We start from the raw sequence: 26,083 nt of genomic DNA, 5'->3' as shown, positions 1-26,083 counted from the left end.
ACAGAGTGAATTGACACTATACTTTTTTTCCTTTTTTTATAAACATTGTTTAAATAGTGTTTATTGTCCCGCTGTTACTTATGCTGTTATTACACTGTAGACTTTGTCGGTAAAATATTATTATGCCGCAGTTGAAATGTGGTTGATAGGCCGTTTGTAAGCTCGAAGGGCTTTAAAGTTCAACTAAGTGTTGATGATTGCAGTTTTATTCACACAAAGATTTAAGGTTTAAGAGAAATAAAGGCAATAATCATCATCAGCTTTAATTGATTTTGCAACAGCATCTAATAAAAAAATTATTATTACCGATGTCCTGAAATCAAAAGTATTCATTTAACAAAGAGCAACAAAGGGACGTGTTACTAACTTAGATTCAGTACTTCCTATTTTGTATCTGTTCTTTATTATCTTTATTAAAGCTTATATTAAATCTGACTGTAGTAAGAAATTACAGAATATCATTTTTTACGAAACAAACATTTAGTGACACTAACACTCATCACACGGCTATGACGAACACTGAGAGGGAACAACTTATAATTATCAAATATAAATGTTAAGACATGTTCACACACATAACATATGAAAAAGATTTATAAAAACTAGAGAACGTTTTAACTGATTTAACAAGATATTTTATTTGGCAAAAATAAACTTTTGCAAACGTATTTTTTTTAATTATATATTTTGAACTTTTGTACTAATGGTTTTAAAGAACGTTTTGACACAGTATCACTCCATGCGCTCCCTTCCTCGCCTTTAATAATATATACTAAAAGTACATAATACATTATTGCTACATGCGTCTTTAAGCAGAAGGTAAACTTGTTAAGTCAACCAACATAAGTATATGAAACACTAATGGAAACATATAGAGAAACACGTGAGAAATATCATTTTCTTATGCGAGATATAATAACAGCTCATTTCCAAATAATTAAAACATTTGAAAAATTGTTTAGGAAAACAATGACAAACAAAGTCGATTTTTATAATTGATTATATAAAAAATGGATGAGAGAAAGGAAACACATTTATAAAAAAAATATCTAGTTATCTGATATTCACTTATTGCAGATTAGATGCAACACATATAAACAAATCCCATACATCACAACATTTTTAGCACACGTTTAAACAATGTTAATAATTTTAAAATGCCCAATATCATTAATCACAAGTAAAAATCAGTATTCACGTTACTTGATCGATCACTGTCAAAATGTTACGTATCGTCAAAACGAATGCCAAATAACAAAATTGAATGAAAACAAAGTTACAATAAAAAGTCAACGTATGTGTTAGTAATGAGGCCAGTAGACGCTTCCTCAAACTCAACCATAATTTCTGTGCCACCAAATACTGTTTGGATATAAACGACCCTCTCTTTACCTGTTCCAGACAACGGCACCAACACGGAGCCGACCTTTTTACATCCGTCATCAGTGACGAATTCAACATTTCTTTCAGTCGATGTATATATGTCAAAGCGAATGTGGTCTTGATTTTCGCTCATCGGATGGTACTTTTTTCGTTTGCCGATTTTTTCACCAACAACTAATTTTTGACCTGCGCTTACCAGAGTAGTGAATAAATCCTTGCAACGTACTTCTCCACTCTTATGAATCTTACGTTTTTCTTCAGGATGCTTTTTTTCATCAAAAATTGTTGTTTTGTTTGTGCCGTATGTGTACTTGGATACGCGTTCTTTGATGGATGTCGGACAGTGTCCAAATATGACTGCGCCCTTCAAAACAGCAAGACCTGCGTCAGGTGGAATAATGACTTGCAATCTACTAAATTCGTTACGGATAGTTTCAATAAGAAGAGGGGACTCCGAAAATCCTCCAACCATAAGAATCGCTTCGACGCCTCGAGTTTGATGTTTTCTCAGCACCTCAGTCAAGTGCTTGACAGTTTCACTAACCGATGTTTTGAAAAATGATCGAAACACATCGTCTTCCAGTCGAAGTTTTTCACCCGTCAGTTCAGCCTGAAATGTCAGTAAGTTTTATTTTGCTGTATTCAGACTATTTTATTGTCATTTTAAATGTGTAAACAATTCACTAAACTTACTTAAAATTCGCCTCATGTACTTCATTAACATGCAATAACATTCCAATATTATATACCAACACTTAGTTTAAACAATAGAAAATACTTAAAATCGTATCTTGGCCCACACAACGAAACTATTATAAATGAAAAAGTGTTTACTTTATTTGCGTATTGAGACATCGATACAATTTGTTTCAGTGATCGTCCCTTGATATCGCTGATGAGGTCCATAAGTGTTAATGGTATTTTGATAGTCACCCGTCCTTTGCTACTTAAACGCGTTGATCTTTTCTTCATTTCGAAATCACGCATAAGATCCAAGTAATCTTCCATGTGCTCCTCTTTAAACCGTTCTACTGTTTCTTTCCCTTAGAAGCATAAGCAAATATATTTCATATCGGTGTCCTTTCATTTACAACAGCGATCTTCTTCAAATGGAGAAACTATGGACATACCATGATGCATTCGAATGAATACACAACCCTAACATAATCATGTATCATTTCAGTAATCCATGAACAACAATTCATTTAGAAATCTTGCCGAAAATCTCAAGACGTACTCGACTTAGAGTCAGTCGTGATGAAAACCAGTTTGTATCCAATGAAAACGTTTATTTTAATGACACACGTCTTCCCCCAATGAAACGATTAATTACTGAGCATATGATGAAGAAATAAACTCTCCGGGATATTTTTACAATTCAATAGGTACCTGCTAATTCGGACACAAAGTCAAGGAAATCTTTGTCCACCAATGTTCCACCCCAAGCTCCACCAGTGGCTTTGTAAAGTTCTTTCAGTTCGCCACCGAAACAAACCTCGTGAGTAGTGATGTCAATTGTTCCACCTGTAAATAGTCATCATTTTCAAAGTATGAATAACATATTCCCTTTGAGATTGCCATTTTCTGAAACCTTATAATGTATACAGAAGTAAACATATCCTGGTGCTTAAAGGCCATGACAGATTGTCACAACGTCCAGTTGATATATGGTGTTGTCGGGGTAACAATTGTGTGTTAAACTAATAAAACTTGTTATGAATATGATTTATTTTGCAATTTTCTGCTTCACGATGGCCGTTAATATATTATTCGTAACTCATGATTGACACATTTCATTTACTAAAGTTTTTCCTGCAATGTTATTTATGACAGGCTATATCTCTGTAAAATAATGCGTTATTTTCATCTTTTTGCATATTTTACAAAATATCAAGTGGACTTTAAACTTTTGCTCCAGTAAATAAACACATTTTTAGACACTTGCAGTGATCTAAATGAATGCTACAATTAATGATAAGGTCCAAATCAAATGGTTATTGCAATAATATGTTTATACTTATAACACGTGTTTGTAACATCTTACCTTATGACATATTTCTCACCGAGAAAACACATTATCACTTTCATACAACGAGGAAGTGGCTTTGTGATAGGGACGACCAACTACGAGATTGATATATAAAACAACATAAACATTATTAACTGAATTCAACTTATTCAGTATGTATTGAACGTTTGTCTATACATACATATAACGTTACATAGACTAATAAAAGCCCTGTAGAAGCAAACCGATATGTTCTTACCTCCCGCATCTAGCACTATATATTTCTTCCCTGGTCGGAAGGACGAGACTCCGCCTTCTCCATCCATTGTAACTTGAAGGTGTTTGCAGTAAATTGATGCCACCTCGGGTTCTAATGCAATTGTAAGTTTCTGACTGGATATTCCAGCCTTAAAAAAAACAAAAACATTTTAACACCCGATTTCAATCACCAATTAAATAAGCGTCAAATCTTACCACTAGTAGTAAAATATAACGGGTGTTACGCTTCACCAAGTGTTGAAGTCTTGACCCGGTAATTTTTTACCCCGTTTGACCCGGATTCAAAACTTGTAGTGATTTTATAAGGATAAACGAGTATGAGGAATTGAGACATTAAACATAACTTCTAGAGAGGCTACTCCTGTTTAGCATTTTGCTGGTGACTTAGTTTCTGGACACACGTGACCCTGATTTGAACTTAGCCTCGATACCGCTCTGACCAAATGTCACCAAGATTGAGTAATAAATGTGGCTTATAAAATGTTTTTCTTAGACTTGACCTTGATGCTTCGATTTTAAATCCATGTAAACGAGATTTTAACTTTGCCTGGATAGTGTCAAGATAAACATTCTTACTTAGTTTTATCAAGCTTGATTCATAAATAAGGCCTCTAATATGCTGACATTTTAACAAAGATTTTGACTTTGTGACCTGATTTTTTACGCACATTACACAGATTTAAGAATGGTTTGATAATTCTCATGGTACACATGTAATCATTCTGATCTGACCAGGCTTTATTAAGATTTATAAATAACGCCATGGAGTGGTAAAATGGTTATTCCATAATTTACCTAGCGCCTAGATTTTAGACCTAATTAACCTGCATTTGAACTAGAATAAATACAGTGGTAAAAGGGTATATCTTAAATGTGTTTTGCTGACCTCATTTTTGGACACACATGACATAGATTCGAACTAGACAAGATCAAAATTCTGACCAAGATTCATTAAGATTGAATCGTTCTTGTGGCTTCGCAAAAATATTATATTATTCGACGTGAACATGTGCAGGAAAGATTTCGAAATATGAAATTGTTTACTAAAGCTTCTAACAAGCCATGAAGTGTTCAAAACAATCAATCCGAAGCCAGCCAGTTAACGCAGCTAAGCGCTGTTCAGAATGAAACTCTCGTTAGGGCTTTTTTAATATCTTGCAAGTATTAATGATTGGATCGGGAAATCAGTTACAACGGCCATTAACATTAATTCGAATTGATACTGGCTAATATAATCAAAATCAAATTTGATGTTATCTTGTTGCATATGTATTTAATAAGTAGCACGAATTTACCATTTATATGTAATTATTTTCACAATAAACTATGAATATGAGCAGACGTGACGCGTATATATTACCGGTATGTCTTAAACTACTTTCGAACACCTTAATTGCACAATTGAATGTTTACCTATATATGATGCTTTTTATGACGACAACATTAATATGTTTACTTTCACAATATATGTCGAAAATAACACGATAAAATGTCTTAAAATTTATTTCCACTGTTTATATTATAGTTACGTAATTATTAATCTTCTAACACATGCAAGCGTTTTTAATATACATTTAACTTATTATAAGTTTGCATTCCCTAGCAATGAAACTGTTTTAGTAGCATTAAACCGTACCGCTACATAAAATTATCACATACCCTATATATCTTATTTATATATCTAAATAGTTACGCTGAAAAAATCATTGGAAGTACGGAAACGGCGGAGAAACCGTTTTTAGTGTTTTTGTTTTTAATTTAGGCCCTTAAAAAGCACGGTTACGGGACAGTCTATATAGTCCGCGACGCCAGAATTTTCTGTACGGAAGGGATATTCACAGTTTGGTTAAAATCAACATGCTTATTCATGTCTTAAACATCCGGTCCTGTATTGGGTGTATTGATGTTCAGAGAGAAGCTTCAGCTTTGTTTATTTTGCTATTTGATGAAGTATGCTATTAACGTGTTAGGTGCAAAAAAGCCATTATTATTCATTTATGTCTTATTGACTATTATAGGTATAAACGTAAAGAATTAATATGAATAACGAAACAAAATATATTAATAAACTACCTCTTCAGCAGCTAGCCTCATGAAATGCTTGGCTGAATCATTCCATATCGCAGGCACTGTGAGTACCCAGTGTATGTCTTCTTGATTCATTCCACTGACCTGATTTTTAGACATGCTAGACAGATCCTCCTTCATGTATCTATAAAATGTTTTAGTAGTTCAATAGTTATATATGATATGTAATTGGAATCTTATTTTGTATTATGCAATACTTTCCAAAATGCTGTTCACACTAGATATTGGACAGGTTTGCTTAGTTTGTTTTCTTAATATATTGTATGGCGTTAGCTTTGACACATTAAAAAACATTGTATTCCTCCAAGAATGCTCAATCGACATAGTCGACACACAACAACAAAACAACAACTAGTTGTTCAATTAATCATGTAAATTATGGTAACATTAAAATTATTTTATAGTCCCTTTCAATGTAGAATAATTCATAATAGGTATCATACATCAAAAAACATATATTTACAAGACAACATTTCGGTCCGAACAGAAAACAGTATACCGACATACAGATGTAAATATTACTTTAGTTCACGAACCTGATGGACAAGGCGAACACGGTGAGGGCTTTTAGACTCTTTCCAAATTCGTCATCCAACAATGTGTCCTTGTGTATCAGCTAAAATAAGTAAATCGATTTTTAGTTCTATTCCCTTACTTTAATTTCATTTTCCTAAAAACACTTTTCTTACGAACTCTTTTCCTGTTCCCGTGTTGACATTTCGTTTAATTCTAGAGATGTGATTATTTTTCTACGAGCTAACACACACATTCATTGTGGCGTTGAATTAACGTTACATCAGCCTGTATTTAAGAATTGCGTACGTTGTTTAAATATCTACAAATCACTGTATCTGACTAATGGCATATTTGCAAGCTTGCAAATTCAACAATTTAATACATAATAAAACCAAACACAGGTCATTGGCAACACATGTGGTTAGCGTGTGGCTATGATATTAATTAGTGAAAACATCATTTTGAATGATAAATAATCATATTATAACGAACAATCAACTTTTCTGAAAAAAAATCACTATCAAATATATATAAAACAAGGTACCAAACTCAAAATCACCCGAAAACGGGGTGCATCGCTTTGAACAGCCATAACTTCACCAATGAGCAATGTTAATGCTTTACTATTAAAGGGACATTTCATGCATTACCTCCATACATCTTTGAACAGTTTAGAAATTATGGTATGAACATGCCCACACTATATACATGAATATCGCGAAGAGATCGGCTAAGAAGCGCTGATACCGTTTATTTACCTTGTCCCAGAGCATCATTTTGAATCTCTGAAAGTAGTACCATTGTTTGTGCTCGCCTGTTTCGCAAAGCTGACTATAGCGTGTTTCTGCGTCAAATCCAAACGCGTCCAATGTTTTACCATCCGGTTTGATTAACACGCAGGTTGGAGCTAAACATATGTCAAGAAATAATTTAGAAAAAAAACGATCGCTATGTATTGCTATCTAAGTACTTAAACAATCACATGACCAACGTTATTTGTAATGAAATGACGAAGAAAACATACGTTTAACTTACATAAACCGTACATAAATCAGATAAACCTTTTTGAGACGCTAGTTGATTTGCAATCAATGCTTTCGCCGACACTTTGCATGGTTCTCTCTCAAAATCGTGTTTAAATGAGAAGGCCCATCCCGAGTAAGTTGTTCCGAAATCAATCGCTGCCACCACCAAGGGACCTCCACTTGTTGCCTATGGTGCAAAAATGTACAATTTTTTACACAAGTATATTACTTTTTAAGTGTATATAATGTACACATGATTAGCTTCAATGGTCTTGACCATAAAAACCGGAGTAACACAATTCTGAATAATAAAGTTGAGCAATGTTGTGAAATTAAAACAAGTTTCTTACATAAATCATAATGATTGCCAAATAAAAAACGCGCCAATAACAAACCAAAAAATCATTCGGTTGGGACCGACAGAGAGACAGACTGATGGATGGACGCACAGACGGACACACAGACGGACAGACACACATAAAGACAGACACACAAATAGACAGACAGTCATGCGAAAATACTGACGAAAATACTTATAAATTATAAATCATGATATACTTAGGCTTATATACTTTCTAAAATATTACATATTTATTTATTTATTACATGTGAAGAATTGTAACGATTTGAACCAAAAATGACTATGAAAATTTTCAATTTATAAAACAGAACATAAGCATCACGTTAAAAAATATATTTAATAGTTTTGATTTTTTTTTAATGCACACAAAAATACCTACATCCAATATCTTACCAATATGGAAGTAAAATTCACAAATTTTGTTACAATGTTAAACTATCTGGACGAGAAATAATTCATTTTTACCACGCTGGTATTTCCAAACTCAACTACTTTCAAATCTAAAAGTTAAAGTTAATGCAAGAAAACGATATCTATGAAGCTGGTTATGTCATCAAATTGTAGTTTATATAAAGCGGTTTTTAAGGACCACACCGTCTATAAGAACTTATCGGTTGTCATGTTTATGTGTAATTGCGCACAAGTAACCAAGGGCGGAAGTAAGCTCAATCGATCGCTCCCAAGTATTGTGTACCTTAATCTTTGCTACTTTCGGTTTGGGTTGTAGGTTCGATGACATACATACAGACGGACGAACAGTGATATCGTTTAAAGATGTTGATATGCGCTTGCTAATAGTATTTTAAATTTTATAAGATGTGCATATTTATTGCGTCGGCATGAATTTCGATTTGCACTTAAAATGACAGTCAAAATAGTCAAGCTATTACACATTAAATAAGCATATCATATTAAACATATATTGAATACTTAAGATTTCATAAAATGTACCCATAAAAGTACTTATATCCAGTTTCTTACCATTACTGAAGTAAAATTAACACAGTTTGTTAAGTGTTTTAACTATCTTGAGTAATCAAAGGCGGAAGTAAACTTAGTGATTTGTTTCCAAGTAGTGTTTACACACAATATTTGCCACTATCGCATTCGGTACACCTCGCAGATTATCAATAATCGATAAGGTCACAATATACTAAAACATTTCCTGCCCAAATTCAATGTAAAAGCAATAACTTTAACAAAAAATAAAGTCAAACTTTTGCGCATAGAGACCCCCATAACCATACCTTTTCTTAAAGAGCATTCCAAGCCGCAATGATTAAAACAATAAAAAAGATAGGTCATGCGTTTTGCAAGAAAGAACTCGACGCGAATCAGCGGTCACTGTTTTACGGCCATCTCTTTACTGGCTTCGTACCAGTGGATGAGGGTTTCCCGCCATCTGTCAAAGTCTCATGTAGTCTCCAATCTAAAAGCAAAACACTGAATTTGTAGTATACAACAATGTTTTCCCTACCACATGCACACAGAAATATTCAAAAATTAAGTCATGGCAAGTGCCCATACAGAGAATTGTGCCTTCAAATAAATGACGTTCCATTTTTTAGAGGGTTATAGCATTGCATTCCAAACAGATTTAGTATATTGTAACCATAATACTTATCCTATGTCAATCCTATCTCAATCTGAACGCATCGGACAGCGGGCTACACCGGGAGGCGGAAAACGACAACGGGCGAGGTATGGTATGGTATTGCGCAAGGGGGGGTTAGAGGGTTAGGGTTAGTGTTAGGGGTCGGGTTAGGGTTTGGGTTAGCCTAAACCCAACCCTTACCCGACCCCTAACCCTTACCCTAACCCTTTTTTGGGGTTATCACCCCTGACCATGCCTCGCCCGTTGTAGTTTTCCGCCTCCCGGGCTCACCACACCGTCGATCGCCGTTATGGCGGAATTGTCCGAGGGTTCCCGATTGATCCTATGTTTGACGGAAAGGGCCGAGAATGCGCGAGTGTAACTATCGCAATCGTAACACTTCGTCCATCTCCGGAGTCTCCGTAAAGAGCTGGTTTATGCAATAAAATATGGCAAGCGAAATGCACATTAATTCCTTAAACCACGGTTTAACAGTTAACTATATAGTTAAGAAACTTTGAACCCGGGTTCAAAGTGCCGTTTGCACATTAAATCCTTAAACCCGAGTTCAAGAGTTTGAACCGCAGTTCAAAGTGTGTCTAAAAATAGATACAAATCTGTTATCTGAGACGACCAATTAGCGGAGCTTAAACCACAATTAGCTATATATAGAAGGTAAATGCCGCGATTTCATTGGTCCTCTCTTAACTATAGGGTTAAGAGACTTTAAACTGCGGTTCAAAGTCTTAAACTGCGGTTAAGAGGCGCGGAATGCACATTAATTATTTAACAGTTAATTATGTAGTTAAGAAATTTTGAACCCGAGTTCAAAGTGCCGTTTGCACATTAATTCCTTAAACCCGAGTTCAAGAGTGTAAACTGCGGTTCAAAGTCTTAAACTGGGGTTAACAAGCGCGGAATGTACATTTATTATCTAACTGTTGAATATCTACAGTAAAAATACTAAAATGAAAATTTTGACACACCATGCGAATGCCCTATCAAGTAAAGGTGACGATTAACCAAAATGAAGTGTAATATAACTTATTTCAATGGGTTTTATGCGATGCGAGTGTTCACAAAACACCGGTTGACCTTGAAAATGACATGGGACGATGATGGGTAAAAAACAATCTCGTCGAATAACATTTCTCAATTATCAACGAGTTTAAGCCGTTGACACTGCATTGCATGGGAAGAAAAGGTGATATTAGGTATGTTGTTAATTCACGTTGTCGTTTTATTACCGAATTTGTGGATGTAATCGCTAAATTATCTCAATTTCTTAACCCGGAAGTGGATAGTTCCGATTTATTTACGGAACCACATACATTGATAAATATGCACTGTAGCAAATCTTCATATAATCAATCTTTGTACAGAGAATAAGAAAAAAAACACTATTTTAATAATATAAATCCTTTATTAAACAAAATCATATGTTCAACCTCTCCTATACCACTATACCATTGTAACGATTTGGAATACAGACCGAACTAAAACATCCGTATTAATAATAATAATAACAACAAATAAAAGCTTTATTTACAAAACGTTACACAAAAAAGAAAAATGGAAAAATGACACGACAACATTTTATTATGACAATTTAACTTAACTAATACCACTGGGGGCTGACGAGGTCAAAGCGTAGTCCGTTTCGCTACGACGTCGGGTATATGTTTTACTACGAAAACATTGTGTAAATACACTACTTAATCAGGCGAGTTTCATCTTTTCTGGTGTTTATGGATTAGAGAACGGAACATCCAGTAATGGTAGGTACTTATTTTCAATAACAAACTAATAACAAATGCGCATAGTTGCAACCTTTAAGTTTATTTTGAGCTAAAATCGAAATATTTTGATTTGAAGCAATGCATAAGGTGGTTATTCTGTTAAAATAGCCAATTACTGTAACTTAAATTAAATAAAACTACATGTTACTTTGATTCAGTGTACATTACACATTTCAAAGTACAAAACAGGTTACGAACATGTATTTTAATTATTCAAATGCTTTGTTTCGAACGAAATTACAAGTCGCTTTATGTATAGGTTTCGCACAGAGTATGTATAGGTTGCGCAACGAAGTACAAATATAATGTATAGGTTGCTCAACGAAGTTACTGTATCCATTTCAGGACATATCACATGCAGTTTGCAGTTACTGCAGACTGCCATTTCCCAGTGCAAAAGATGCCGTGCTTCACTGTGCGCATGAACATCCAAACGAAAAGGTTGAACCCGGTGAAAGCCGGCAGAGTCCCGGCAGAGCCCCGGTATACCGTCACTACGCCGGCACTCACCGGGGCTATACCGGTTCAGACCCCGGCAGAGCTGAGGCAACGCCTCGGTTTAACCGGGGACAACCGGGGCTCCACCAGGAAAGAATTCAAATGTTTAATACCTCCGGGATGAACCAGGAGTTACCGGGAAGGACTGGAAATGACCGGCTTGGCACTGGAAACAACCGGGACTGCACCGGGAACAACCGGGACGGCACCGTCAGAGCACCGGTTTACTTATGTAACGTAGCTATAAAGAGACTCTGCCGGCATTCACCGGGGCTCCACCGGGGCGTTGTCGTAGCTCTGCAGGGGTGTGTTTGGGCCCCGGTGGAGCTAAGGTGCCGTACCGGTTGTTCCCGGTGCAGTCCCGGTTGTTCCCGGTGCCACGCCGGTCGTTGCCGGTCCTATCCGATGACTTCCGGTTCATCCCGGAGGTATTCAACATTTTAATACTTTCCCGGTGGAGCCCCGGTTGTCCACGGTCGTCCACGGTTCATCCCGGTGGAGCACCGGTTCATCCCGGTAGGGCCCCGGTTCATCCCGGTAGATGCCTGATCACGCACTGGGGCTCCGCCGGCATCATAGTGAGACTGGGCCTTAACCGCATTGTAACACGATGTAAATTTACCGGCCGTCATGTACGCAGTAAACAATAACCTGTGACAGAAACCCACTGCCACACCTTAACAACAATACATTGATTAGGCAATTGTGGATTTGTGCCATTGGGGTCCTACGTTCCACACCTTACGGCTGTTACAGGTGTGGATTTTACAGGTAAAACTATGTAAACGAACATGAAATTCATCTCAAAATTAGTTGACGATAACCGATTTTCAAGAAAATCGCTTTGATATATACAATGCAAAAATCAAAATCCGTATGAGATCAATAATGATCGAAGTTGGGACATGGGATTTACTTTGACATAAGCAAAGTTTCGAGATAAGCGAGTTGGGGATAACGAGAATCGAATGTTATTTGATAAAAAGTACCGTATGCTGAAAACCTATCGTCGGTTTCTATCAAAATGAACGTATATGGGATTGTCACAAGTTGAAGATGCGTCATTATTATTGAGACCGACGACATTAGGTTCTCGACTCTCAACTGTCATCTGTTATATGGATTTTCGATTTTAATCGTTTCCTTTGGCCTAGTCGTGAATTTAATTATATAATAATAATGTGCATTTCCATGTCGACTGTGCGTCTCGGGTCATGTTGTGCCGTTGTTACTACCTCTTCCTCAAAGGAAACATCCAGCCACTTTATGACTCTGTATTAAAAAAACTGTTCTTTATTTTGCCTTTGAGAGATAACCAATACGTCTTCTTTGAGAAACGCATACACGCTAAAGCGTTGTCGTAGCGAGGCATATACGTATACTGTCAGAGACATGATCATGCCTATTAATAATATTTAGCCTTTATTTCTGATAACTGGGTCACCCTACACATTTCTAAACACACCAGTGGCTTAACGATACATAGATCAATATGGAAATTGTAAAATTAAACACAGTTGTAAACCTTAATTGCATTTTTTAAGTTAAACTTGACTTCGGTTTGATAAATCAGCGGTATATTTCAGGTTTAACCGCATAAACCAGACACATCTTGGATTATAATTTGATGTAACAGACCTATGAAATGTCATTGTGCTTAAATCCAGAGTTTTGTTATTAGAAAAGCATAATCTTACCCGTTTTAAACACAATTTTCGACTTATCCGTTCTCTATGTCATGTGTATTTAAACAATGTTTTCGTAGTAAAACATATACCCGACGTCGTAGCGAAACGGACTACGCTTTGACCTCGTCAGCCCCCAGTGAATACAAGAATAATGGTTATGCATTAATTAGAAATAATTTAACAAAGCGGGATGATCAGAGTTCTTTATCGACGCACTCCCACTCAATGAGGTCTATTAATGTATAAAGTTTCAAACTGATGCTATTAATTCTTTTTAACGAGACAGACGACGGACAAGTGATTCCTCTAAGAAAACATTTGGTAGAAAACAATATTAATGCATAGTATTCGATATAAAAGCATTTGTTCGTTAACAGAAAATACTATAATTGTAACATAATTACACTATGTACAACAACCTCAAGGTAGACATAATGTAATACAAATTTGTAGTTAATTAAATAAACAAACTATAAAATGAATCATAAACATAATTGTCTCGCGTTCTGAGAAAACTGGACATAATGCTGGTGAGTAAATTGTCATCCCAGATTAGCATGTTCAGTCCGCACAGGCTAATCAGGGACGACAATTTCCGCTTTTATGGAATTTTCGTTTAAATGATGTCTCTTCTTAGCGAAAATCCAGATAAGGCGGAAAGTGTCACTTTACGCATAAGCATTATGCCCAGTTTTCTCAGAATACGACACAATTATGCATGTTCAAAACCATTTCTAGCTACATTTTCCCACATTCTCTTTCACTATTGCTTTAACTTATATTTTTATGGGACCGTTTCATCAAAGATCGTACGACAATCTTAATTTATAACTTAAATTTAAAAACTAAAAATATACAAGCTGTTGATAAATAGCTCCACAAGATATAAGCCATCGGTAAGAAAATGATGAAATAAATGATTTTACTAGAAATAAGCAAAAATATGCTTCGGTCTGTTAAAATAATGTTTCTTTGAAATTCGTATCGTATTCTAAATTTGTCGTACGATGTTTGCTGAAACGGGCCCATAAGAATATAAGTTAAAGCAAGAATTTGACAGTATTTGAGTGATCTCAGCTATATCATACTCTTGGACACACTCAAATACTGTTTACAGAAAATACTATATTTGTAACATAATTATACTATGTACAACAACCTCAAGGTAGACATAAGTGTAATACAAATTTGTAGTCAATGAAATTAACAAACTATAAAATGAATCATTAACATAATTGTGTCGCGTTCTGAGAAAACTGGTCATAATGCTGGTGCGTAAATTGTTATCCCAGATTAGCCGATGCAGTCCGCACAGGCTAAACAGGGACGACAATTTCCGCTTTTGTGGAATGTTTCGTTCAAATGATGTCTCTTCTTAGCGAAAATCCAGTGAATGCGGAAAGTGTCGTCCCGGATTAGCCTGTGCGGTCTGCACAGGCTAATCTGTGACGACACTTCACGCACAAGCATTATGCCAATTTTTCTCAGAACACGACACAATTATGCATGTTCAAAACCATTTCTAGCTACATTTTCCCACATTCTCTTTCACTATTGCTTTAACTTATAATTTTATGGGACCGTTTCATCAAAGATCGTACGACAATCTTAAATTATAACTTAAATTTAAAAACTAAAAATATACAAGCTGTTGATAAATAGCTCCGCAAGATATAAGCCATTGGTAACAAAATGATGAAATAAATGATTTTACTAGAAATTAGCAAAAATATGCTTCGGTCTGTTAAAATAATGTTTCTTTGAAATTCGTATCGTATGCTTAATTTGTCGTACGATGTTTGATGAAGCGGGCCCCTAAGAATATAGGTTAAAGCAAGAATTTGACAGTATTTTAGTGATCTCAGCTATATCACTCTTGGACACACTCAAATACTGTCAAATTCTTGTGCTTCCCTACTTTTCAAGTAACACTTGAACTCATGCACAAATTCCTCACAAGAAACGAACATTCTACTCAGGTTGAGTTGTGCAATGCACGAGTTCACGAAGGGGCACCTTCTCGCACCTTCCTGAGAAGTAAAGGAAACATGTAGCGTTGGCACCACTAGAATGTTTGAAGCTGTCCAGTATTGTAAGAGTTTAGGTAAACCCTGGTCACCAATATGGTATTCTATGAAGATCTCCAGATACTCCTTGATGCGTTCTTCAGCACATCGCAATGTTATGCTATGGTCGCTGAACTCGTACTTAATTCTACTCAGTACTCCAGGAACCGTTGGTCGCATTGAGTGGAACAGTTCATTTATGTCACTTTCCTTGACGCTTGTCCAAAGTCCTGGATACTCTTTAATGCCCTGACAAATTTTGCCCATAGCTCCTTGGGACCTATATATACAGCACATTTCAGCAACCTTGTAAACACAGTCTTTGTAATTATGTCTTTCGGGCGTTCGCGTCATGCCGCAGTCATTGAATAGGCTGAATAGAACAAGTTTTTCCTCACATGAGAGGGGTCATTTTGTGTCGTTTTCTGAATTACTGCCCTCTGTGACGCGAAAACATAACTCAAGAATGAGGACATGACTACCTCTGCTGAACACGACCCCGTAATCATTGTAATCATGGCCGCTTTACAAAGACGGATAGGAAAGTATCCTACAAGCACAAACGCGTGCGCCATGATTCTTCCTATGAGCACGAACAAATCACTACAGATAAACTCCGGGTTCATTTCAGGCATAACTTCAAGATTACCCACAAAGCACTGCAAAAACACCTGCATGAAGAACATGCTGTATACTTCGCGTTTCACTCGACTGACGTCTAACGCGGGCTCGCCTTTGATCTTCATGTGAACATTATGGTGTTCCAAGCCTTTGTTGGCCCTATATGCGTCAAGCACATCTTCTTTCAAACTTTCGCGCCTTACAAGAACGGTATTCTCTTGCAACAAATTGTCTCTAATGCGTTCGCATTTTTGTTCCAATGATTCATATTGAGTATCTGGACTTCGAGTAGGGCTTGACGGTGCATCACGAAAATCGTCTCCCACACTCTTTGAATCACTGTTGCTGACAGCATTCGTCTCATCGACGTTGAATCGCGTGTTTTGTGTTATTCTGGATGCTTCTAGTGTCAATTCAGAATTGATTAGCACACCTTGCGGACCTATATGGTACATGCTGTACCAACTGACGCCTCGACGTAACTACACACAACGCGACATGTATCTGTAAGTCGAAACCGCCTACTTAGGTTGACGTCTGGATTGAGACAGCGGAAGCTTAGAAGGAAGCTGTCGTCTGTGTCTGGCTCTGGTCCCAAGGATTCTATGACGTTTACCCTCACTTGAAAGGTTAAAATTTATAATAATTTTTGCATGTGAACAGATGGAATTCGATCGCAAATGAAAAAGGACCACGGGATTTTTTAAAACAACTTGTCGTACTTTTTGTTTTACGCAGATTGGGGACAAGCGAGGAAATAGCCCGACCGCGCTATGTTTTATGAAAATGTGCAAATTCTTAGTGCTATTTCACTCAAAAACATACATAGCAAAGACAACATAATGCTATTAAAACATTTAGTTCGGAACTAAAAGGGTAGTTATAATCTAACAAGGGGATCATAGATCCTTCAGCCGGTCACCTGCCAAACACATAATAATACTCAACCTAAATGACTCACTTTCATTATGATCAGAGAAATTGAAAAAGCAAGTGTTAACGGTGAAATGTTTAACGGATGGACGACGGAATAAAAGCTATCACAAAAGGAAAATCGAATTTTGGCCATTCTTGTTTCCAGATCTTCTACAAGTTATAACATTGTTTATTCACTACAATGGATCCACAATAAGATATGGAAAGAATGCACAAACTTCATTTTTTTTCTCAAAACAAGTCCTATTTCTTTTCCCATTCAACAACATTTTGAAAAAGGTTCACAACACCTTCAAATAAAATGATGCTGCATTATTTTGTCATGTACCTACATTTTATCAATTTTAAGATTGTTATGCATAAATCATATTTTCTGAGTTTTTAATTCTTTATTAACACATGTTTTATGAAACATGGCTCGATCTGGCTATTTCCCAAGGTTATCCACAGCCTGTTAAGTGCTGATTCTTTTAATCGAAAGTCCCTCTCCACAGTGTTGGAACTTGGGCTCACGAAGGCATGTTTTGAGGCGATACGGAGAAACGGTTTTGAGACAGAATATAACCCTTATTTCCCCACCCCTTTAAATTTAGATGTCAAAAGTATGCATTCGAAAAAGAATTGTGTTGTATTGATATCAAAGCTCATAATAGATATCGATATGCGCAGTAACAAAGAATCGAAAGTGCATAACGATCTTATATGATTGACGCCAATTGAAAACCAGTCCGGGTCGAATATCTAGTTCAAAGATGTGCATGAAACCATACATTATAGCATGGTTTATCACGGTAGAATTTCTTCTTTGTTACACTGGTAACACATGTTAGAATATCTATCCTTGCATATTTTCCCCAATTTAAGCCATGTAACAGGAAAAAAAACTAACGTACGAGGAACAAGGGCATTCTCGTGAGCGCGCGCTGTTGTTAAAACGTTTGCTGTTGTTAAAACGTTTTTTAATATGCGTTTCCGGGCACAACATAAAACAACGAAGGCTCTCATTGGACGTAGTGTTGACGGCACAAGTTTTGACGTCATCGTAAGCTTAGGTATGTTTCATTGCAAAGTCAAACACATGTCGATTCCCATACATTTATATTTGGAATTTCACGTGTCGTGTTAGAATAGTCTCTTACGCTTATAACGATGTATAATTGTCTAGCCTTTGGTGACGAACGAGTAAATAAGGAATGGATATCGTCACGAGGTACACGCAAATTACGATGAACCGGGTTAGCTTGCGCGACGACCATATAGACAATGTCAATTTATCACGGCATCTCGCCTTTTTTTCAAAATATTCATAACGGTAGCTGCAATTATCGATATAAGGGGTGCACTATAAGATTTTATTAATTAACTTAATATTAGACGAGAATGTGTTCGATTTGTTCGCCCCATACAAGTTGAGCCTCGCCAATAAAGCTCGAACACTCGCCTTTTACGAGAAAAAGGCGACCAATATGAAAAAACACGGCCAATACGGGAAAAGGTCGGCCAATACGACATTCGACCAATCAGAAATCAGAAAAAAATCGGCCTTATATGAGAATCTTTCAATAGTGGCAGTTTGATTCCTCCGCAGATATGTGTCGCGTTATGAGAAAACTGGGCATACTGCGTGTGCGTAAAGTGTCGTTCCAGATTAGCCTGTGCCGCCGCACAGGCTATTCAGGGACGACACTTTCCGCCTTAATTGGATTTTTGCTAAGAAGAGACTTCATTTAAACGAAAAATATGATATGTCTGCAAAACCACTTTGAAGTTTTCTTTCTATATCTTGGAATGCTGTTTCAAACGTACGTAATAATTCACTAACTTCATCCGCCGCCATCTTGATAGAAATGCGCCAGGAACAAAACAATATCACATGACGAAACGACGGGCGTTAATCGGTTAATAATTAATGTGCAGAGACAACTAAAAACCTAAAAGTCTTAACCTATTTTTCAAAGTCTTAAACTGCGGTTCAAAGTCTTAAACTGGGGTTAAGACGCGCGGAATGCACATGAATTATTTAACAGTTAACTATAGAGTTAAGAGACTTTGAACCCGAGTTCAAAGTGCCGTTTGCACATTAAATCCTTAAACCCGAGTTCAAGAGTTTGAACCGCAGTTCAAAGTGTGTCTAAAAATAAATACAAATCTCTTATCTACACAATTCAGAGACAACCAATCAGCGGAGCTTAAACCACAATTAGCTATATATAGAAGGTAAATGCCGCGATTTCATTGGTCCTCTCTTAACTATAGAGTTAAGAGACTTTGAACTGCAGTTCAAACTCTTGAACTCGGGTTTAAGGATTTAATGTGCAAACGGCACTTTGAACCCGGGTTCAAAGTCTCTTAACTATATAGTTTACTGTTAAACCGTGGTTTAAGGAATTAATGTGCATTTCGCTTGCCATAATAAAAAGCCGGTTGGGTTCAGAGTGCCACTAGCGGTTTCGATCGTGATACGTCGACTATCTCCGGAATCCTCTGTAATTTTTGCAATAAATCGTCGGCTGATCCAGAGTGTATCGGTTGAAGTGCTTAAAGTACAACAATAAATACTATTTTGGAATGAAGGCACATTAAGGTAATTGACCATTCTGAAAAAAAACAATTACTTGCAAAACTTTCGCGAAACGATTGGACGCTCAAGCACGTGGTATAAGTGTGGTTTCATCTTTCTAAACGTGGAAATGGTGAAACGTGATATAATCTAATTTCAAGTTCGGTATTTTATGTGGGGTTTCCACCAGGAAAACATAAATGTTATTTAAAAGAAGAGCTTGTCACAGTAGTGCCAAATCCCCGCCGAAATGTGTTTTGCTTGTATGACAACATTTGTTTTAGAGAGTAGAATAATATTTGCAAAACAAATAAAGGGAGATAATTCAAAAATTATGACTGAAAGAGTTATGGTTCATGTTTACTGCATTCTCCTAGTTGTCATCTGTTTATATTTCTAGTTTCAAGTAAATCCCTTCAGTAGATTTAGAGTTATGCTCCGGACAAAAATTTACTTTGTAATTAAAAAAGGAGGATAATTAAAAACTAAGGTAGATAGTGTTATGCTTCTTAGTCACTGCACTTCTCCTACTTACCATCTGTTTATATTTAAAGTTTCACGTAAATCCCTTCAGTAGATTTAGAGTTATGCTCCGGACAAAAAATTACTTTGAAATGAAATAAAGGGAGATACTTTGAAATTATATTAAAGGGGAGATAATTCAAAAATTAAGGTAGATAGAGTTATGGTTCTTAGTCACTGCACTTCTCCTACTTGCCATCTGTTTATATTTTAAGTTTCAAGTAAATCCCTTTAGTAGATTTAGAGTTATGCTCCGGACAAAAAAATACTTTAAAATTATATAAAATGGGAGATAATTCAAAAACTAAGGTAGATAGACTTATGGTTCTTGGTCACTGCACTTCTCCTAGTTGCCATCTGTTTATGTTTCAAGTTTCAAGTAAATCCCTTTAGTAGATTTAGAGTTATGCTCCGGACAAAAATTTACTTTAAAGTCATATAAAAGGGGAGATAATTAAAAAACTAATGTAGATAGAGTTATGGTTCTTGGTCACTGCACTTCTCCTAGTTGCCATCTGTTTTTATTCTAATTTTAAAGTAAATCCATTGAATAGATTTGGAGTTATGCTCCGGACAAAGTTTCGGACGGACGGATAGACGGACGGACAGACGGACGGGACCAATTACTATATCCCCTCCGAATTTTTTTTCGGCGGGGACAAACAAATATTCGTATGAATATTCGGGAGCGCAACCGCGCAATTTGCATGCTGCAGGTCGGTCATTTATAAAGACGTGCACGTCTTCCACGTGCAAAAAGATTAAACCTTACCTACCCTACCTGCTCAAATGCATTTTTTTTCTAAAAATGAAGGGATATAGTTGTTCACTTGTTCGTAATTTCATTTCATCGTTCCTCAAAAAGTTGTTACTCTGTTGCTCTGGTCTCCTTTCTACTATTGAGCAATTAAATGGTAATTAAATTGAATGTGTTTCAATTCCCTTTTATTATTGTTTAACTTGAGTTGCAATGCTATGAGGTTAAATTTTATTAACACTTATATGTATCATGAATATCGCTGGGCCAAGTGTGAGGTTGAGCACTCTAAAACCGGTTTAAACCCCCAGTGCTTTGCATTGACCCTTCCAAGGCGGTGACCTCGGCTTTAATCTTCTATGTGTGTATGTTGTTTCGTATTGTGCTGTTTCGTATTGTTTTTACAATTGGTCACTTGCCTTAAATAGAGGACCAACTAATTGTTTATAATGAGAATGCAATAATGCGTCTACAGCTAGTGTTTCACTTCTTTATGTTTAACGAATTATGTTATCGTGAGCTTGAACAGGAGGTAGTAAAATTATCACATGCACAATTTTATATCAAAATTGTTACCGATAACTGAGATATTAAAGTTTGAAATGTGTTGCGTTAGAAAAGTATTCAAGAGAAAAATTAGTATTTCAACCTCCCGGTAGTGCTTTAATAATATTTTTTTAACAAAAAAAAAATCACGGATAAGTTAGATTTAATGGTATATAGCAGAGACAATCACATACATTTATTTTAAAATTCTCTTATAAAAGCTGGTATAAACGATCTTACAAATGCTTTTAAACAGATACACATTTGATGAGTAAAACAAACTATAATAAAGAGTTTAGAAGATGCGAGGCCATCAACAAAACGATGTTCTTTATTACATATAATTTTCTTTTCTATAAATGAAAACTACATGTGAAAAAAACGTACCATTTATGTAAATCCCCACCAGTATGTGTAGATTCCATTACACGATACTTATTCACAATCGTTGATTCTTTAACAAACACGTCTAAACGTGTCGATGTTTACGTTTACGTGATCGTTAGCAATATGATTGTTGTAAACAACATTTAATTTATGGTTCAAGTAAAAGAAAGTTAATTCTTTTTTAAACTCTTAAGTTTAAATTAAGTTTTTAATGTTTTTAATCGTCTAGTTAAAAAAAAAACACATTGAAGTAGTACAAAAACAGAATTTCCGAAAAAAAGTCGAAATAATAATGTAATCTTGTGGATTTGGGACAGAAGTAAACGACGTAACATGAGTGATATTGGGCCTTTCGCTGGGACAGCGGCACCCGCGGGGTAAAACAGTTACGGATGGCGTCGCAGTTTGTGTGGATTATACGCTTAATATGAAGAAGTCACTACAAAATAAATTGGATTCCACCGATCAAGAAGATGTGAATGTATACGAGACAGGTGGAGGTTTTTGACTTTTACTAAACACTGGTATGTATGAACTTTTTGGCGGTTCAGTTTTTCAGCAATAACACTCTTCCGTATAAATGTTGCAAAATTCCGGTGCACGACAGACAGGGAAATATTGTTGAATCGCAATACACGAAATTCACCTGCCAGCGATGTTAAAAAACACAGAGGAAAGATTAGTTAATGGCGAAACAACAACAGCTGACGTAAACAATGCCTTCAAAAATCTGTTGATGTCAATAAGCAAACATAAATCTAAACCTTCGAAGAATCAAAATGAATCCGAGAGACATGAAGAATTACAGTCGTCTCAATGAGTCATTTCAGTCAGTAGGAAACGAAAAGCATGCTCGTCGAATTGATCAAGATACAAAATCGAATGTCCATGAGATATTAAATGATTTATGAAATTATCGCATATAGTAATGAATGCTTATTTTCGAATGTCGAGCTGGCTCGGCATTCCAGCTCGACATTCAGTTCGACATTCGAAGATAGTGTTGAACAATTTTTTTTGAACGTCGAGCTGGCTCGGCATTCCACCTCGAGATTCAGTTCGGCATTCGCATATAGTGTTGTATGCTTATTTTCGAATGTCGAGCTGGCTCGGAATTCCAGCTCAACATTCAGTTCGGCATTCGTGTATAGTGTTGTATGCTTTTTTTTCGAATGTCGAGCTGGCTCGGCATTCCAGCTCGACATTCAGTTCGACATTCGGATATAGTGCTGTATGCTTATTTTCGAATGTTGAGCTGGCTCGGCATTTCAGCTCGACATTCAGTTCGACATTCGGAGATAGTGTTTAGCAATTGTTATTCAATGTCGAGCTGGCTCAGCATTCCAGCTCGACATTCAGTTCGACATTCGGAGATAGTGTTTAGCTTTTTTTTTTTGAATGTCGAGCTGGCTCGGCATTCCAGCTCGACATCCACTTCGGCATTCGCATATAGTGTTGTATGCTTATTTTCGAATGTCGAGCTGGCTCGGCATTCCAGCTCGACATTCAGTTCGGTATTCGCATATAGACTTGTATGCTTATTTTCGAATGTCGAGCTGGCTCGGCATTCCAGCTCGACATTCAGTTCGACATTCGCAAATAGTGCTGTATGCTTATTTTCGAATGTCGAGCTGGCTCGGCATTCCAGCTCGACATTCAGTTCGACATTCGGATATAGTGTTGTACAATTGTTTTTTAATGTCGATCTGGCTCGGCATTCCAGCTCGACATTCAGTTCGACATTCGGAGATAGTGTTTAACAATTGTTTTGAATGTCTAGCTGGCTCGGCATTCAAGCTCGACATTCAGTTCGGCATTCGCATATAGTGTTGTATGCTTATTTTCGAATGTCGAGTTGGCTCGGCATTCCAGCTCGATTTTCAGTTTGACATTCGGAGATAGTGTTTAACTTTTTGTTTTGAATGTCGAGCTGGCTTGGCATTCCAGCTCGACATTCAGTTCGGCATTCGGATATAGTGTTTTACAATCATTTTAAAATGTAGAGCTGACCGATGGACGACCGACCGACGACCGACGGAGGGAGAGGGACAACCGATGGACGACCGACAGACAGATAAGGGACGACCGATGGACGGCCGACGGACGGACAAGGGCAAACAATTGACGACCGATTAACGGCCAACAGTTGGACGAGGGACGAACGATGGATGACCAACGGACGAGAGACGATCGATGGACGACCGATTGACGACCGATGGTTGGGCTTGGGACTACATATGGACGAACGGCTTTTGGACGATGGACGACCGATGGACGACCGACGGTTGGGCGAGGGACGATTTATGGACGAACGACGGTTGGACGAGGGACGACCGATGGACGACCGATGGACCATCGATGGACTACCGATGGACGACCGATGGACGACCGATTGTTGGGCGAGGGACGACTGATGGATTACCGACGGCCGTCTATAGGTGTTGTACAATTTGTTTTTCTGCAGAAATACAATTGATGTGAGACAATTATCGCAGCGACCAAATTCAGCGTTTGGATATGGCCTATGGGAACTGGCTTTTAAGAACATTACAATTCATGTCATTGGTATATATCGCCCCGTCAACCAATTTATAACCACTTTTTGTGATTATGTTGAAAACACATTGCCTGATTTCACAAATTTATTAATCATGGGCGATTTTAATTTTCATATTGAATAGGACAACAGTTTGATTAGAGACTTCAATACCCACGTAAGCGCTATGGGGTTACAACAACATGTAATGTTTGAAACGCACACGGCTGGACATAGTCTTGAATTAGTATTAACGGAAATAGAAAACGGTATAGCCGTTATAGGCCATGTCCTAATAGGGGTCTCCATGCACCCCCCCCCCCTCTGGGATTAATTTTCACCTATACCAAGTTGTTCAGTAACTCAAGTAATTAATTTTTTTCACTTGTCCTCAAAGATAAACTCAATTGAAAGAGTTCATATCAACCAGTTTCCATAGCAACCGCCACTCAAATTTGAAAACGGACCAGGGAGACTATATCACATTATAATTATATTATATCTTATCGTAATACATACAAATTAGTGATTAAACAAAGGCTACTAATTGTGCTTTATTTTAAAGACCATATTATATATTTATCTCATTTGCATATTCATGAATATTAATGAGAAACTAACAAAATCGGGGATAAAATACTATTTATAATCATAACTATGTAACTATACAATCAAATTTGATGAATTCGGTGTCTATGCCTAAGTTTCAAGGGGCAAAGAACACATAAAGCTCATCAGAGCTTGTTGAAGTTTACAATAGGACACACAACACCAACATGGCGTCCACAATGGCCGCCAAGATGGCCGCAAAAAACTAAAAATGATCATAGCTATGTAAATATCCACTAAAATTTGATTATTTTGATGGCTATACATAGGTTTCAAGGGCCAAAGAACACATTAAGATCATCAGACATTGTTTAAGTTTATAATATTACAAACAAATCTAACATGGCGTCCAAAATGGCCGCAAAGATGGCCACCAAAACCTGTACATGATCATAACTATGTAACTATCCACTCAAATTTGATGAATTTGGTGTCTATACCTAGGTTTCAAGTGGCAATAACACATAAAGATCATCAGACATTGTTTAAGTTTAATATAGTACACACAAATCCAACATGGCGTCAAAAATGGCCACCAAGATTGCCACCAAAACCTATTTATGATCATAACTATGTAACTATCCACTCACATTTGATGATTTTGGTGTGTATAGTCTATACCGAGGTTTCGAGGGGCAAAGAATACACTGAGATTGTCCGACATAGTTGAAGTGTATTTCCGACATAGTTTATGGGTATTATGTTAGACAAAAATCTCACATTGCGTCCAACGACACAATACGAAGGACCACAAATCCATTACTTTTAACGTCATGCGTGTTATGTGAAATGCTATCATTTGGATGCCTATCTTGCATCAGAACAAAATTCTTGCCTATGATTAATAACTATGAACAATGGGGACAAAGCGTGCATTCTGTCAACATAAGCCTTAGTTTGCAACCTTGCCACAACCTTCACACCATTGTAACGTTTGACCAACCTTTGTATTGGAAGGCTGTCGAAATCATCATTGATGCGCCACAAAGTAGTGGGTTGGGAGGGAGGGGGGGGGGGGCAAGCAAAGGATCCCTCATGGAAGAAACTGCTCTCAAAAACATACTTGAGGCTGTCTATGGAGAAAATGCAATTGTGCACATTTTGACACGAAAAGCTGCCCGGGGCTTCACGGGACCATCTTCTTGTTGAACAGTGCATACACAGCCAGGACCCAAGAACATCCAGACATTCAGATACTTTTGGATCATGACAGGGATGTGTACTCTGCCCTTCTTAGGGGCAAAACAACGCTAGAAGATGATACATGTTATGTGATTTTATCAAACTCGAGAGGGCTACAGAGA

General features: G+C 36.9%; 2 protein-coding genes across 4 annotated transcripts in view; one reads left to right on the top strand and one right to left on the bottom strand.

Moving 5' to 3' along the window:
• LOC127871552 (FERM domain-containing protein 5-like) overlaps positions 1-26,083 on the top strand; it is a 181,783-nt gene that overhangs the window by 119,907 nt on the left and 35,793 nt on the right. The gene's annotated exons all lie outside the window — the stretch shown is intronic.
• On the bottom strand, positions 490-8,701 carry LOC127872614 (heat shock 70 kDa protein 12A-like). Its single transcript, XM_052415942.1, has 10 exons — positions 8,642-8,701; positions 7,336-7,486; positions 7,033-7,181; positions 6,295-6,374; positions 5,744-5,882; positions 3,651-3,798; positions 2,773-2,907; positions 2,218-2,426; positions 1,610-1,993; positions 490-507 (listed from the first exon to the last, which is right to left on the bottom strand). The coding sequence occupies exons 1-10, from the start codon at positions 8,642-8,644 to the stop codon at positions 490-492; spliced, it is 1,416 nt and encodes a 471-aa protein (XP_052271902.1). The 5' UTR covers positions 8,645-8,701.

This window comes from Dreissena polymorpha, chromosome 3 (genome assembly GCF_020536995.1).
Source record: "Dreissena polymorpha isolate Duluth1 chromosome 3, UMN_Dpol_1.0, whole genome shotgun sequence".
Classification (NCBI taxonomy): Eukaryota; Metazoa; Mollusca; class Bivalvia; order Myida; family Dreissenidae; genus Dreissena; species Dreissena polymorpha.
This window is presented reverse-complemented; position numbering and strand designations above follow the sequence as displayed.

Bases quoted from the DNA above. Each gene is read 5' to 3' on its own strand.
- LOC127872614 (XM_052415942.1), bottom strand. The intron at 6,375-7,032 runs GTAAATAAACGG...TACTTATTTTAG, and splicing joins AAATGATGCTCTGGGACAAG to CTGATACACAAGGACACATT. The intron at 3,799-5,743 runs GTAGTTTATTAA...GTTTTTTTTAAG, and splicing joins TGAGGCTAGCTGCTGAAGAG to GCTGGAATATCCAGTCAGAA.